We start from the raw sequence: 15,743 nt of genomic DNA on the forward strand, positions 1-15,743 counted from the left end.
GCTCAGTGCACTTCCACAGGGGGAGCGCCACTCAGCCAGAAGCCAGTCATGGCTGGCCAGTGCAGCAGCGGTGGTTGGAGCCTCTCCCACCTCCACGGCAGCACTAAGGATGTCTGACTAATGGTTTAGGCCCAACCTCCGTGGCAGGTGGACATCCCCCGCGGGCTCCTGGGTTGCCAGAGAGCTGCCTGACTGCCAGCTTAGGCCTGATCCCCCAGGGAATGGGCCTAAGCCAGCAGGTGGACATCCCCTGAGGGGTCCCAGACTGCGAGAGGGCACAGGCCGGACTGAGGGACACCCCTGAGTTCACAAATTTTCATGCACTAGGCCTGTAGTTATCAGATAAAGGTAGGTGCAGCATGCTGTTGGAGTACAGAGGTGGATCATGCAACCCAAATGGGATGGAGAGTGGTCACATTTTGAGGAAGTGACATATAAGCTAAGAGCTGAAAGATAAGTAGGAGTTTGAATTTAACAAAGAATGGTGGGAAGAAATAGTGTATATTAAGATTCTCAAGCAGAAAGAAAGGACCTGAAGGATCCTGAGTGGCTGTATTATGGTATACTAGAGGCACAGCGTGTGAAATTGCACAAGACCAGAAACCTGCCATGTTGCACGACTTGCCGTGCCGCACGACCAAGACCCGCCATGCCACAAGACCCATCAATGCACCTCCTGGTGACCAGTTGTTTGGTTGTTATGGTGTTACGGCCATTGGCCTTTTATAATATAGATGAGAAAAGTGTAGCTACCCAAGGCTAGACAATTAAGCAAGAGCCATATTTTAAAGGACCTGGTAGGTTATGTTAAAGAAATTTATTCCTAAAAGCAATGTGGGAGGACCCATTATTGGGTTTTATATAGAGAAGTGTTAAAAGAAAAGAACACTTTAAAGCGAGGATTTGCTTTTATGAAGAAGTCGAATTTTATCATCTCTAAACATGCTAAAATTTTTTATACCTGTGTAGAAAGTAGTAGATAAAATGATTTAAATACAGACCTCTTATTCTAATCTGAAGAGAATGAACAGTAATTAATATGGGACTATATTAAACATAGAAATAAAGCCTTGCTTACAAAGCATTATTAAACTCATATTAATCTGTTTGCAAAAAAGAATTGAAATTAAAATTTTCCTTGACTCTAAGTACATTTGGTTATTGATGTATATTTTCCATCATATCAGTGAAAATATTAAATAATTTCCCATGAGTTTATGTGTGCTATTTAATATCCCAATCAAATGGAGATGAAACTCTGTACTTTTTCTCTCCAGTCCAGTGATTTAAACTTTTGAGATGCTTCCATTAATTGGAAAAACAATCATCTTTGATAACTTTCCTGATCCTTCTGATACATGGGAAATCACCGAAACAATTGGCAAAGGAACTTACGGGAAAGTTTTTAAAGTGTTGAATAAGAAAAATGGCCAAAAAGCAGCAGTCAAAATTCTGGATCCGATTCATGTAAGTCACATTGTTTTTATCATGTGATTAACTTTGTTTTTGTCTGCAAAAAGTCTGTAAGTACCTTATCTTGATTTATTTATTTCAATTTGAAGAAAATGTGGGGAAAAAAGTCTGATTGTTAGATTTTCCTTGTTTGTATGCTTAACATATAAGGCCCAAGAAATATTTGATAAATTAATAAATATATAATACAAATAAATACAGCTCACAGCAGCTCAATAGTTCATTTAATATTATTTTAGATTTCAAAAAGTTGTAATAATAGACCCATGGGTTTAGAAGTAGTCCTCACATGTCATCAGGACCAGATCTCCTTTTCTTCTTGCATTTATTCAGGCTGCAGGAAGAATTTTTCTTAAGCCAAGCCAGGATATTTCTTTTTAAATTAAATTTCGGTCTTGGCCACTGTGCCTCGGTTTCTTGGAGCATCTTCCCATACACTGAAAGGTTGTGGGTTTGATTCCCGGTGGGGCACATACCCAGGTTGCAGGTTTAATGTCTGGTCCAGGTATGTGCAGGAGACAAATGATCAATGTTTCTCTCTTATATGGATCTTTTTTCTCCCTCCCTCCCTCCCCCCTCCCTTCCTTCCTCTCTCTCTCTCTCTCTCTCTTTCTCTCTCTCCCCCCTCCCTTTCTCCCTCCCCCCATCCCTCCCTCTCTCTCTCCCCTCCTCTCTCTCTAAAATCAATAAAAACACATATCCTCAAGTGAGGATTGAAAAAAATTAAATTTCATTCAGAGAAGGGAAATTAATTTTCAGGTTTGCTTAAATAATTTCAACAGTGTTCATTTGTAATCAGGTTGCGGTTCCTTGTGAAGAACTGAATTTCATGTTCTGTGTGTTTAAGCAATGCCCGAATGGGATCTCCCTTTACTTTTTCTGGAATAGCAGTTGTGATAAGGGAACCTACTAAGTCTTTCTTTGCCCTGAATAGCATGAGGAGATTGACAAGATTCTGTCTTCTGGGAATGTGAGCTGGCTCTTTTGAAGCATTTTCAGCTACTGGGAGATATGTAGCTCTCCCACAGCACAGGGATGAGCAGGAATGAGCTCAGTGATCACGTAATCCCCAGACTTCTGTTGAAAGCCGCTTCTCCATTTATATCACTCTTGCACACGTGATGGGAATGTAGCCCGATATAAATGATGTGGTTTGTGGTAGGGGACATCCGAGTCCCAGTCCTCCTCCCACTAACAAAACTGGAGGTCGCTGCAAAAGGTCTCTGGGCCACTGTTCATCTTAAGATTGATTTTTTTTTTGCATAGTTTATTTCTACTAAACTCATGCTGACTATAGTGTTTCATATTATTTTGAGTAAAGAAGAAAGAGTGTGAGTTGTGTCTCCCCCCGCCACCCCGTAATTAGGTGATAATGAGGAAAAATAATGAGTAGCACTATGCTTAGTCTTAACTGATGTGGAATGTCTTCTCATTTCCCTATTGGAAAGTTCTTACCATTTAAACTAAGGGAAGAGAGACCCAAGTTAAGCTGTACCAAAGTGACTGTACCTCTCTCCTCTAGTCTTTGCGATTAGGGATCGGGGTTCATGGTGACAAGAGAAAATATTCCAGACAGATCCCATGGTCTGATTCTATAGTCAGTGTCTCTCTCCCATTCCTTACTTCTTAATGGAGAAGAACAGATGGCTTTCATAATATAGTCATGTTTGGTATACTACTAACCTAATAAATCATGCTTTGTTGTATTGCTTTAATGGAACATATTGATTGCATAGCTCTAGTATGAAATTTTGCTGCTTTTATTCTTGTCATAGTACCTATGTGGTTTTCTAAGAATTATTTACTCTTCATCCATCATGCCACAAGTCAAATAAAAAAGATTTATAACCAAGAGATTATAATCTAAATAAAATAAATTTAAATGCATCCAAGCATTTCACAGAGTGGCTTTTTTATTAAAAGGGTCTCATTATTATGGATTTCGAACTACTGAATTTCTCTCTAAAAATAAGGCTGGAATGAGCAGGATCGGGAGGTAGCAGGCAGTGGTCTTGCAGGCAGGCTAGTCCTGGATCTTGTACCAACCAGCTCTGTGACCCTAACTTCTCTGAGCTTCAGTGTCTTCCTCTCATGTTAGAGCTATGGTCTAAAATTCTTTTCAGCTCTGTGATTCCATCATCTGTCTTGCAACAATGTGGACATTAAATATTACTGTAAAAACAGTATTAGACTGCTTTCTTTTATTCCTCTATGAGTTGTTTCATGTATATATGGTTTATCTAGAAACATGACTAGGGGCTATCTTGAATTTTTATTGACAGGATAGCAATCAATTCTTCTTATTCTCAATGGGCCTTTAGCTAACTAAAGACTATACACCATTTTATATAATTTTACTGCATTTTACTTTTTTGGAAAGGTAGGAATTTATTGTATTTTACTTTTTTGGAAAGTTGGGAATCTATTTTATGGCTGAGTTTTGATAGTTTCTAAATATCCTGTATTTCAAAGAAATAAAATGAACTAGCTAAAAGTTTTTATTTTAAATTAATGGCCTTGCCATTGAAATGCAGTTAACACTATAAAGTAAAGGAAATAATCTTTAGTAGTTCTCCCTATATGCTTCTCTCTACAGTAACTACATACCAAAATAGCCTTTTATTGATCCCTTTTTAATTCAATTAAATTAACTTAATTGGAGATATATTTGATTAGCAGGAAAATCCCAAACTCTCCCTTTAAACAATGTAATGAGAAATTTCAATGCACAGTGCTGCGCACAATAAAAACTATTATGACTTTACTTTGACAAAATTAAATTCTCTATTCAGTTTCTGAAATAAGTTTCTTTGATGTTATTCATGCTTTCCTCACAGTTCTCTTTCTATGACTTTTTGAAACTAGGATATTGATGAAGAGATTGAAGCAGAGTATAGTATCTTAAAAACTCTTTCTGACCATCCTAATGTGGTCAAATTCTATGGGATGTACTTCAAGAAGGATAAAATAAATGGAGATAAGCTTTGGTTGGTTCTTGAGGTAAGTGTTTCAACATTATTTTATGGGTAGAAATTTGCAGTGTGGTTTGGAATGACATGTTTATGCAACATCGATATCACAAAGCAGTTCTAGTGTGTTCCTGACTGGTTACATTCTCAGTGGAATGTTGCGCCCAGTTGTGGCCTTGTCATCTTTTTTTTAAATCCTCACCCAAGGATTTTTCCTATTGATTTTTAGAGAGAGTGGAAGGGAAGGGGAGAGACAGAGAGAGAGAAACATCGATGTGAGAGAGACACATCACTTGGTTGCCTCCCACATGCATCCCAAGCAGTGCTGGGGAGCAAGCCTGCAACTGTTCCCTTTCCCTAAATCGAACCTGAGACTGTTCAGTCCGTGGGCCAATGCTCTATCCACTGAGTCAAACTTGCTAGGGCAGTTCCTGTCATCTTAAGACACATTGGGAATTAAAAGCCACAAAGATTATTAAAAATTAAAGGAACATCTCCACAATAAAAGCCTAAAGAAACTAGGATTATTTTCCTTGCAGAAGAACAAGCTTAAAAGGGACTTCATTATAATATTTACTTATTCATCCATATTTTATTCAACTAATACATGATTGAGGCTCTGTGCCAGGTGCTAGGATAGAAGAGAAAATTAATTTTAAGTGAGGCTTCATTATGCAAAAATGGTGAGCTGCTATGGTTCTTATTTTTTTTCTCTCTCTCCTTATTGAATACTAATGACATAAATTACAAAACCAGGTATTTGCATGTATGGGGCGGCGGGGGTGTGTGTGTGTGTGTGGAAACCACAGTAGAAATGGTGTAGAATACTGACTGTGTTGCCAGAAGGAAGCTGTAGATTCTGCCTTTTAAGTCCTGAGAATAGTTTGGATAGTTCTCTCTAATGCCGAGCTCTAGAAGGCGCCCTGCTCAGGTAACTGCCAGTCCTAGGAGAATGTGGTTTTACTAATTTTCATTGAATATTGTTATTCAAGTGATTTAAGAATTTTTTCAAGTTGTAATCATGTCTAGTAAAATCCTTATTGACCACTGTAGTATCATATGTTTATTGTGTTCATTATGATTTTATTAGCATTTGATTATTCTACTTCTTTCAGAATGTTCTGTTGGTTTTCCTACAGTGGCATAATAATCATTTATAAATTATATTGCTTCCTTACTCAACATCATATTTTTATTATGAATTATAAAGGATTATAGAAATAATGGATGATAATTGTAGAAAATACAGTGGGGCCTTGACTTACGAGTTTAATTCGTTCCGTGACGGAGCTCGTAACTCAAATTACTCATATGTCAAATCAAAAGTGAACGAGTGAGACACGTGATGCTGGGCTGATGTTGTGGCATTCACTGTGACGTTCGCTGTGCCAGCTAGCAGTGGGGCATCTGAAGCTGGCTCGTAACCCGAATTTTAGCTTGCAACTCAAAGCAAAAAATCGGTCGAGAGACGGCTCATATCTCGAAAAACTCGTTAGTCGGGACACTCGTAAGTCAAGGCCCCCCTGTACTTGAAACTATAAGAACCATTCTTAACAACCATTCTTAACATTTAACATATATCCTTTACCTTTTTTTGTATGTTTAAATGATTGAAAATATCATGTATCAAATTATCCCATTTTTCACTTAATGTAATTTCAGATAGACTTAATTACTTTTTACCTTTTTCAAAATAAATACACAATAAAAAGCAAGTAGAACCAAAAGGCCTAATATGTAAAGCAATAATAATGTATTTCCAGTTTAGTGGTGCCACCTTCTCCTGAGCAGGTCTGTGCTTTTGATGTGTTGATTGATGTACTTGGACATATTAATGTACTTGGACATGTATGACTGGGCATTTCTGCTCTTTTATGTAGTAATCCAGGTTCTGCATTTTAGCAAGGTTATTATTTGCACTTCTGGAACTGGTGTCCTGCTCCATTCTGGAGGTCTGTCATGCACCTAACCTCTGATATATCGCTCTGCTGCTCACCTGGGTAGAATCCATCATTTTCTGGATCTCATCACCGCCACTTTCCAACTTTATTTCTCTGTTTTGCACATCATGTAATGGTATGCGCCTTACTCTCATTATCCGCTGCAGTGATATCATCACATCTTAAGTCTCTTCAGTTCAGCCTCTATAGGGAACAAAACCTCCAGTCTCTTGCTGGGTGAGTGTGTGAGGAGTACCAGGCAGGCTTCTGCATGTGGATAGCTTGTATGTGGGTTAAGAGGGGTCAAGTCTTTTGATTAGAGACTTCCAAAGGATTCCTTGTGTTTTGCATCTCTCCTCCCTACTCCACCGCCCCTTTCACTGTGACTCAGTCCTGTCTGCGTTAATCTGCTCACCCAGCATTTTAGTTTGTGGCTTCCTTTGCGTTGCTAAATCAGTTACCACTAGTTATCTGATTTACACGTTGAAAAATTTTATTGAACCTCTTGTCTGCTTCTCTCTCTTTTTCTGTTCTCTATTTTCTTGTGATTTATACTTTTTTATTCCTTTACTAGCATTTTAACAGAGATTCATGAGCGAGAGGAAATAAATTTATGTTTAATCTGCCACCTTCAATTGAACATAGAGGCTTTCAAAACTGTAAAATAATATTTTCAGGAATCTTTCCAAAATTTGAAACTGTGTATTATATTATCATATAGAAGTTTAAAAATTTTAAATAACCAGCTGTGTTTTTAGAAATAGGCAAATTATTAGGATTTGAGAATTATTTTGTACTTCTCAATTAAGTTTTAAATAGCTTTATGTTTTTAGTTAAATCACACATGAAAACAAAGAAAAACTTAATTACCTAAGTAATAGTATATAAATTATGAATTTAAACCATTTTGCCTTAAATTAATGGAGAATTTTAAAGGGCTTACTTCATGTTTGTGTTCGTATATTTGAGATGTAATGCTGTGCAAATCCTTAGTATAGTCTTGAATAAAATTTCATGTCTTTGTATCCTTCAAAACATATTCAATAATTGCATCTTTACTTTTTTCCATGTAAAATCATTGGCCGATGATTAGGCATTGTAATGTAGGTCTAAATGGGCAAGGACATAATGTATAAATCTTTGCCTTTAAAAGTATTGAATGAGATCAGTCATTGTCTTTCATGATGATCAAAGCCTATACTGACATTCATTATTATCCCGTGGAATTAGGTGAGAGTTGAGACTCCTGATCATAGTTAAATGTTCTTTTCAGAGGACAGAAAAGATTGATTAAAATGGTTTTGGAACATCCAGTAAAGTGAAGCAGCTTCCTGATATAATGAATCAATAGAGACTTAACAGCTTCTTTGAGATTTGTCCTTATATTTTATTATCAGGTGGTGGTATTGGAAATATCCCTAAATAGCCTGAGAAAAAAAGAATAAATGGTAATTTATTATAAAGGGATTTCAGAAATCTAATCCATCTGAACTTACAACGTAGGGGGAAAAGGGTAAAGAAAGCAAGAAGTTGGCTAACTGATATAAGATAATTGAATTGCATATGTAAATCAATTACACATTACATATACACATAAGTGGCCAGATGTGTAATTATTTGATTTATAAACATGAATGGTGCAAATGCTGCTGTAGAGAAATTTTCAGAAAATTGGCTTGTGGCATCAATACTTTATTCTACAAAATGACTGCTAATTATACCTATTATTATAATAAAGCCCAAATGAATTATTTTGAATGAGGATACCAAAAGAGTGGTCCCAAAGAGGCACACCTACCAAGCCATGCTAACAACGCCTGGCTTCTAATGTGAATCTACATAAGGAAGATGTGTCCCGGAGGGGCTGAGCACCATCACACCCCTCATTATCAGTCTGGCGTGTGGGTAAGCGCTATGCCAGCTTAGACCAACTGCTGCCCAATGACTTTTTACCGTGAAAAATCATTTTATTTATATTTCAATCTAGAATTGAAATCCTAAGAATAATGTGTATATAGATCTTTCCAGGCAGTCTATTTTCTCTATTATTTAGTTGTGATTTTAAATGATTTCTTTCACTTTGATATAGTTTTTTCTTTCTTGTATCTTTTCTTCATTTTGTCATACTATAATTTTTTAATATGTTTTATTTACTTGAGAGAGAAAGAGAGAGAGAGAGAGAGAGAGAGAGAGAGAGAGAGAAACATCCATGTGAGAGAGAAGCATTGATCAGTTGCCTCCCATAGCACTCCAACCGGGGATCAAACCCACAACCTGGGTGTATGCCCTCACCAGGAATTGACTGGAGATCTTTTGGTGCATGAGATAGCATTCAACCAACTGAGTCACACTGGCCAGGGCATACTATAAGTTCTTGAGCATGAATAATATATAAGGCTCTGTTTCGGAATTCTTTCCTTCTAAATTTTCTGTGTATTTATCTTCAGACTATAAATGTTGCCCCGATTCAGTAAAAGAGTACTAGTTGCTAGCCTACTGAAATTCCAGTCATGCAGTTGAAACGAAATGACCTACAAAGAGAAGAGGTAGAACATTTTTTGCTGTGGGATCTAATTAGTTTGTTTTGTTTTTTTTTACAGGAAGATCTATGGAGATTTTTACTATCATTTAACATTTTAGGTTTTCCTAGTCATGAAGACATAAAGGGAGAACTAATTGTTTCTTTATCTATGCCTCATTTTAAAGTACCATACTTATATTAATTTTTTTTTCAAGAAATATTTTATTTATTTATTTATTTATTTATTTTTGTAATTTCTAATGTTTCACTTTATGGATAAAAGGCTTTATAAATTTAGCACTGGTTAGTTCCTCATACCCTGGAATGTAAAGGGACTCAATACTGGCCCAAATTTTTTCAAATTTCTAAGGTGGGAGAAACATTTGCATTGTTTTTTTTTGTTTTTGTTTTTGTTTTTTTTTTTTGCTTAAAGTATTACAAAGGGTATTACATATGTGTCCATTTTTTCCCCCCGCCCTAGACAGTATACTTATATTAATTTTTGCCTATTGCTATCACATCCTTTGGCTGACCTGCTTAGTAAAATATAGATAGGGTAGTCCCCCTTATTCATGGGCAACAGATGTGTTCCCAGACCCCCAGTGGAGGCATAAAGCCATAGATAGTACTGAGCCTTATATGTACTACTGGGGTCGCTCAGCCCTGGCTTGCACCCTCTTGCAGTCCAGGACCCCTTGGGGAATGTCCACCTACCGGCTTAGGCCCACTCCCGCACATCCTTAGCGCTGCCACAGAGGCAGGAGAGGCTCCCGCCACCACCGCTGTGCTGGCAGTCATCAGCCCAGCTTGTGGGAGCGTACTGACCACCAGAGGGCAGCTCTTGCATTGAGTGTCTGCCCCCTGGTGGTCAGTGCACATCATAGTGACTGGTCATTCCCATTCCGCCATTAGGGTCAATTTGCATATTATTCTTTTATTATATAGGATTTTTTTTCCTATACATACACATCTATGGTAAAGTTTATTTATAAATTAGACACAGTAAGAGATTAATAACAATGATGAAAATAAAATAGAACAAGTATAACAATATACTGTAATAAAAGTTATGTGAATGTGGTCTCTCCTCTCTCTGTCTCAAAATATCTTATGTACTCTATGTACAGTGTAGATATGCTGGATAGAGGGATGATTCATGTCCTGGCCAGATGGAGCAGGCAGCAATTGAGTTCATCATTGAAACTGCTTGGAATGGCATGCAATAGAAAACTTATAAATTGTTTATTTCTGGATTTTTCCATTTAATATTTTTAGACCGTGGTTGATCGCAGTTAACTGAAACCCTGGGGGGAAAAAAGACTGCCGATAAGGGGGGACTACTATGCCTCTTTTGGGTTTGTACTTCCTTTAACTCCTAATGTCTCCAGTTGCAGATCAGTGGCAAGGACCCAGGGGGACATGGGAGTTGGTTAGGTTTCTGCATATGTTTATCACTGAACCTGGAGACCGAAACATAGAGTCAAAATTGAGTCACTAAGCATTTGCTACTGATGATGACAAATGGAAAAACTGAGATGTAACTAATTTTCCCCTTCTTGGTTGGAAGAACAGCTACATTTTAAATCCCCAAGCCCATGGTGGGCAAACAGCGGCTCGGGAGCCACATGCGGCTCTTTGGCCCCTTCAGTGTGGCTCTTCCACAGAATACCACGTGAGGGTGCGCACGTACAGTGCGATTGAAATTTCGTGGCCCATGCACAGAAGTCAGTATTTTGTGGAAGAGCCACACTCAAGTGGCCAAAGAGCTGCATGTGGCTTGTGAGCCGCCGTTTGCCGAGCCGCAGTGTGCCGACCACTGCCCTAAGCAATCCAGTCTTCTCTCTCAGAGGCTATTTGCCTAGTGTTCCCTCAGTCAGAATGGAGACAAAATTCAGTTAGGACATCTTTGTGTTAAAAGGCCCTCTCCCATAATTCAGTCTGAGGTATAATTGCTCCTTTTGCAGTGGTGCTGCACAGTGCATTCTGTTATTTGTCTGAATTGGTCCTGATTTGTTCATTCTTAACAGTGACATTGCTTTCTCTCATTGCTTTCCAATTATAGCAATTTTTCTCTTTGAAATTATATCCCTTTCAAGGCATCAAAGACTAAAAATTACAGGTGGTATTTGAAAGCACAAAAATTCAGTAAATAATTATAAAGCCTCTCAAATAGATATTTCAGGTAATCGATGTGGTTTTTGTAGACAAGTATTACTTTCATATGGCATGCATTAGTAGTTATTCTGTCTTTAGACCTGCATCTAGCAACCCTGTCATGAGGAAAGGAAACATAGAATGATAGAAAGTAAAATGAAGGAATGGTTTCTGTTTATTTTTTTTCAGCTATTAACCCTTTACTGCCCTGGAGAGAGCATGTACACAGGAGACATGAAGCCCCTTCAGACTTGCACATGTGGGAGGGGACAGGGGATGGAGGGCAGGAGTGGGAAGCTGGGCTTCTGAGTTGCTCTGATAGTACAGCATTGCTCCCTCCTGCCTTTGGCTCTGCACAATTGCAGTGGAGGAGGATAAAGGTCAGGATGACTCTTTTCATGTTCTTAGGACTGGAAGACCATTCCAAGTTCTCATGTAAAATGCTGTTATTGAGTGTACTTGCAATAGAACAGATAGCCAAGTTACCTAGTCATTTCATTTTATTTTTGTTTAAAGGGCAAGATGGAAAAAAATCTAATTGTAACCCTAGTAACCCATATACATGGCTTCTATATCTTTCTTCCCTAATAGTAATTCAGTGCTTGCAGAAACATCCACTCTTTGAACAGAAGTGCAAGTTTATAGTATTACTTCAGAGGAAAAATATGGTGTGGCCTAAGATGTGTTGCCATTTGTTAAATCAACATATTCCTGCCATGCACATGAAACATTTCTGAATTCTTTTTTAATCATAGATTAATTTATCCTAGATTTTATCATAGATTTCTTATTGCTAGCATTACCAGTGTTTAATGGTGTTTTCCCAAGAATTTCAAAACAGCTTAGGATAATGGAACTGTTTTATATCTTTTTTGTTTGTTTGCTAATCCTCACCCAAGGACATTTTCCCCATGGATTTTTTTAGAGAGTGGAAGGAAGGGGAGAGACAGAGAGAGAGAAACATCAATGTGAGAGAAACACATCTATTGTTTGCCTCCCACATGGGCCCCGGCGAGGGCCAGGGACGAGCCTGTAACCGAGATACATGCCCTTGACCAGAATGGAGCCCGAGACCCTTCAGTCTGCAGGCCTACATTCCAACCACTGAGCCAAACTGGCCAAGGCCTGTTTTGTATCTTTATTTACTGGTTACATGATTGTATACAATTACCAAAATACATCAAAATGCATACTTAAATAAGCCAATTATATTTCAACTAGGGGCCCAGTGCACAAATTCGTGCACCTTGAAAGGAACTGTAGGCTGCAGGGCTGTGGTGGGCATAGGGGCGGGTCTTGGCCCATCCTCTGTGCCCCTGCCTGGCCCCTCCCGCCACCGCCACTCCCACGTGCTGATGGCACTGGCCCCAGTCGCACTCGGGGCTGGTGCTGTCAGCGGGTGCAAATGGCAACTGCTGCCCCAATCACCACTCCACCCCTCAGGAGCAGGGGGAGGTGGAGAAGCCCTCAGGGGCGACTGGCAGCCGCCGCTCGCACCCGCTGATGGCGCCTAACGATTGGGACCAGAGCCAGGTGCAGGCAGCAGGTGCGAGCAGCAGCTCCAGTGCCAGCAAAGGGTGCAAGCAGGAGCGGGGCTGGTGCCAGCAGCAGGTGCTAGCGCCAGGCAGGACCACGGTGTGCAGGAGCAAAGAATTTTCAGTAACCACCAGAGGCTTGCCCCAATGACAGCGACCAGTGCCCCACCTTGGTCTGGCCCCCCGCTCACCTGCTCCACCATCCCACCGCAGCCAACGCCTGCCATGTTCCGCATGCCCCCTGCTGATCAGCACACATCATAGTGACTGGTTGTTCAGTTCAGTTGTTCTACTGTTTGGTCTATTTGCATATTAGCCTTTTATTATATAGGCTAATACATTAAAAGTACTGCTTCTAGTTTAAACATTGGAAAAGTAATGTGAAAATTTTACCTACTATGAAAGTACACATTAGGAACCATCTATTAGGTAATGATGACAGCTCTCATTCATATCTTATCAGTATTTTATTGAAGTACAGAATTTACTACATTAATATATTTTATTGAAATTACTGATAAGTAAAAAAGTCACACTTTGAAGAGGTACCTTATAAACCATGTGAAAAGATGCCATTCTGTCGTGAGGTTGAAACGACCCCTGTGAGGCTGAGACAGCCCTGGTGAGGTTGAATCGGCCCCGGTGAGATTGAGATGGTCCCACTGAGGTTGAGATGGTCCCGGTGAGGTTGAATCGGCCCCGGTGAGGCTGAGACAGCCCTGGTGAGGTTGAGACGGCCCCGGTGAGGCTGAGACGGCCCCGGTGAGGCTGAGACGGCCCCGGTGAGGCTGAGACGGCCCCGGTGAGGTTGAGACGGCCCCGGTGAGGCTGAGACGGCCCCGGTGAGGTTGAGACGGCCCCGGTGAGGCTGAGACGGCCCCGGTGAGGTTGAGACGGCCCCGGTGAGGCTGAGACAGCCCTGGTGAGGTTGAGACGGCCCCGGTAAGGTTGAGACGGCCCCGGTGGGGTGGCAGTGGCCCTGGTGGGGTTGAGACGGCCCCAGTGAGGTTGAAACAGCCCCGGTGAGATTGAAACAGCCCTTGTGAGGTTGAGACTGCCCCTGTGAGGCTGAGACGGCCCCGGTGAGGCTGGGACGGCCCCGGTGAGGTTGAAACGGCCCCGGTGATGTTGAGATGGCCCCTGTGAGGCTGGGATGGCCCCGGTGAGGCTGAGATGGCCCCAGTGAGGTTGAGATGGCCCTGGTAAGGTTGAATCGGCACTGGTGAGGTCAAGATGACACCGGTGAGGTTGAGACAGCACCGGTGAGGTCAAGATGGCCCCGGTGAGGTTGAATCGGACCTGGTGACGCTAAAACGGCCCTGGTGAGGCTGAGACAGCCATGGTGAGGTTGAAACGGCCCCTGTGAGGCTGAGGCGGCCCCTGTGAGGCTGGGACGGCCCCAATGTGGCTGATATGGCCCCTGTGAGACTGAGATGGCCCCTTTTAGGCTGAGACGGCCCCTGGGAAGCTGAGAAAAATACCACATGAACTCACTCATGTATGGATAATAAGGATCATTATAGACTGATGAACAAAAATGGATACAGAGGCAGTGCAGCATTGAGAAGAATGTCAAACTACAGTGGGAACCCTTGGGAGGGTTGTGGGGGGGTAGGAGATCAACCAAAGGACTTATATGCATGCATATGAGAATAACTAATGGACACAAGACACTGGGGGGTGGGGGAAGCTGGGAGAATGGCAAGGGGGGAAAAGGAGACATGTTTGATACTCTTTGTAATACTTTAAGAAATAAAAAAAAAAGTAAAAAAAAAAAAGATGCCATTCTGTCATTTTGTATGTGTTTGTGCGCATGCATAAGTGTATAGAACTTAAGTTTATCCAACCTGTCATTTATTCCATAAATATCATCTGTGACTTTGACCCAGGCATTTTGGTAGACTTTGGGCATTCACTAGAGAGCAAGACAAACTCTGTGATCATGGAGGTCACAGTCAAATGGTGGAGAAAGACCATTTAAAACAAATAAACATATGCTGGAGAGTATGTGGAGAAGAGAACACTTGTGTACTCTTAGTGGGACTGCAAATTGGTGCACAAGTGTGTTATTGAACATCCCTGAGTCAGAGGGAGAGGTCTCTCTCCACCTCAGTTCTTGTCTCATTGTATAAATGAATTTAAAGGAGTGACCCTGATTGGATTGTGTTAAAATGAATTTATTAAAAAATTAAAGCCCTAGCCAGTTTGGCTCAGTGGATAGAGCATCGGCCTGCAGACTAAAGGGTCCCAGGTTGGATTCCGGTCAAGGGCACATGCCTGGGTTGCGGGCTCGATTCCCAGTGGGTGGCGTGCAGGAGGCAGCTGATCAATGATTCTCTCTCATCATTGATGTTTCTATCTCTCTTTACCTCTTCCTCTCTGAAATCAATAAAAATATACATATAAAAGTTAAAAGCATGCATATTTATTAAAGAAGCAATACAAGCAAATCTATACATCTGCCTTATGAATCACAGATGGACTCTCAGCTAATCCAAAGAGTTCCTTTGGGTGGGGGTTCAAGGCATTATATACCCTCCTGTTGAAAAGTTGTTGTTTTTTTTAATTCCTCTGCTAATTATCCTGGTATAGATTAACTCTGAAGGTCACCCCTCTTCTTTGTTATGGCTTTTTCACAATCTGTGAGAAGCACCTGACAATTAAATCCCCAGACTGCTGGCTTTGTTTATACAGTGGGATGAGATTAGACTGCACTTTTCCTTCCCCCTCCTCACTGCTGCCTTAACAACTCCAGGATGATGTGCACTAAGCAGTCTGGTTAGTGAGAAGTTGAATTAGGATTCCTCCTTCTCCCCTCCCCTTTCTCTTCTCCCTCCTCTCCTGCATTCTTTTGTGAGAAGGAGAGGTTTTAACCCTTTGTTCTCAAGATAAGGTCCTGCTACAAGCAGCTTGCAAAGCTTTTTGGCTTTGTTTAATTTTCTTGTTTTAGTTTCCCTGTTCCACTCTTCCTGGAATTTTCCTAGCTTTTCACTGTCCTATAATATTCCCACTGTCGGTGATCACTTGCTTTTATCCTGAAGAATTTCCTTTAGTATTTCTTATAAGGTGGATCTGGTAGCAACAAATTCTCTCAGTTTTGTTTATGTACGAATGTATTTCCTCTCACCGCCTTCCTCTGCCTCCATTTAGG

At 40.6% G+C, this 15,743-nt stretch overlaps 1 protein-coding gene across 1 annotated transcript in view; it reads left to right on the forward strand.

Annotated features, from left to right (window-relative positions):
• Positions 1-1,294: 1,294 nt before the first annotated feature.
• MYO3A (myosin IIIA) overlaps positions 1,295-15,743 on the forward strand; it is a 213,019-nt gene continuing 198,570 nt past the window's right edge. The window contains exons 1-2 of the mRNA XM_059660968.1: positions 1,295-1,467; positions 4,339-4,473. Coding sequence (XP_059516951.1) covers positions 1,300-1,467; positions 4,339-4,473 — 303 coding nt within the window. The 5' untranslated portion in view covers positions 1,295-1,299. The remainder of the gene's footprint in view (positions 1,468-4,338; positions 4,474-15,743) is intronic.

This window comes from Myotis daubentonii, chromosome 1 (assembly GCF_963259705.1).
Source record: "Myotis daubentonii chromosome 1, mMyoDau2.1, whole genome shotgun sequence".
Classification (NCBI taxonomy): Eukaryota; Metazoa; Chordata; class Mammalia; order Chiroptera; family Vespertilionidae; genus Myotis; species Myotis daubentonii.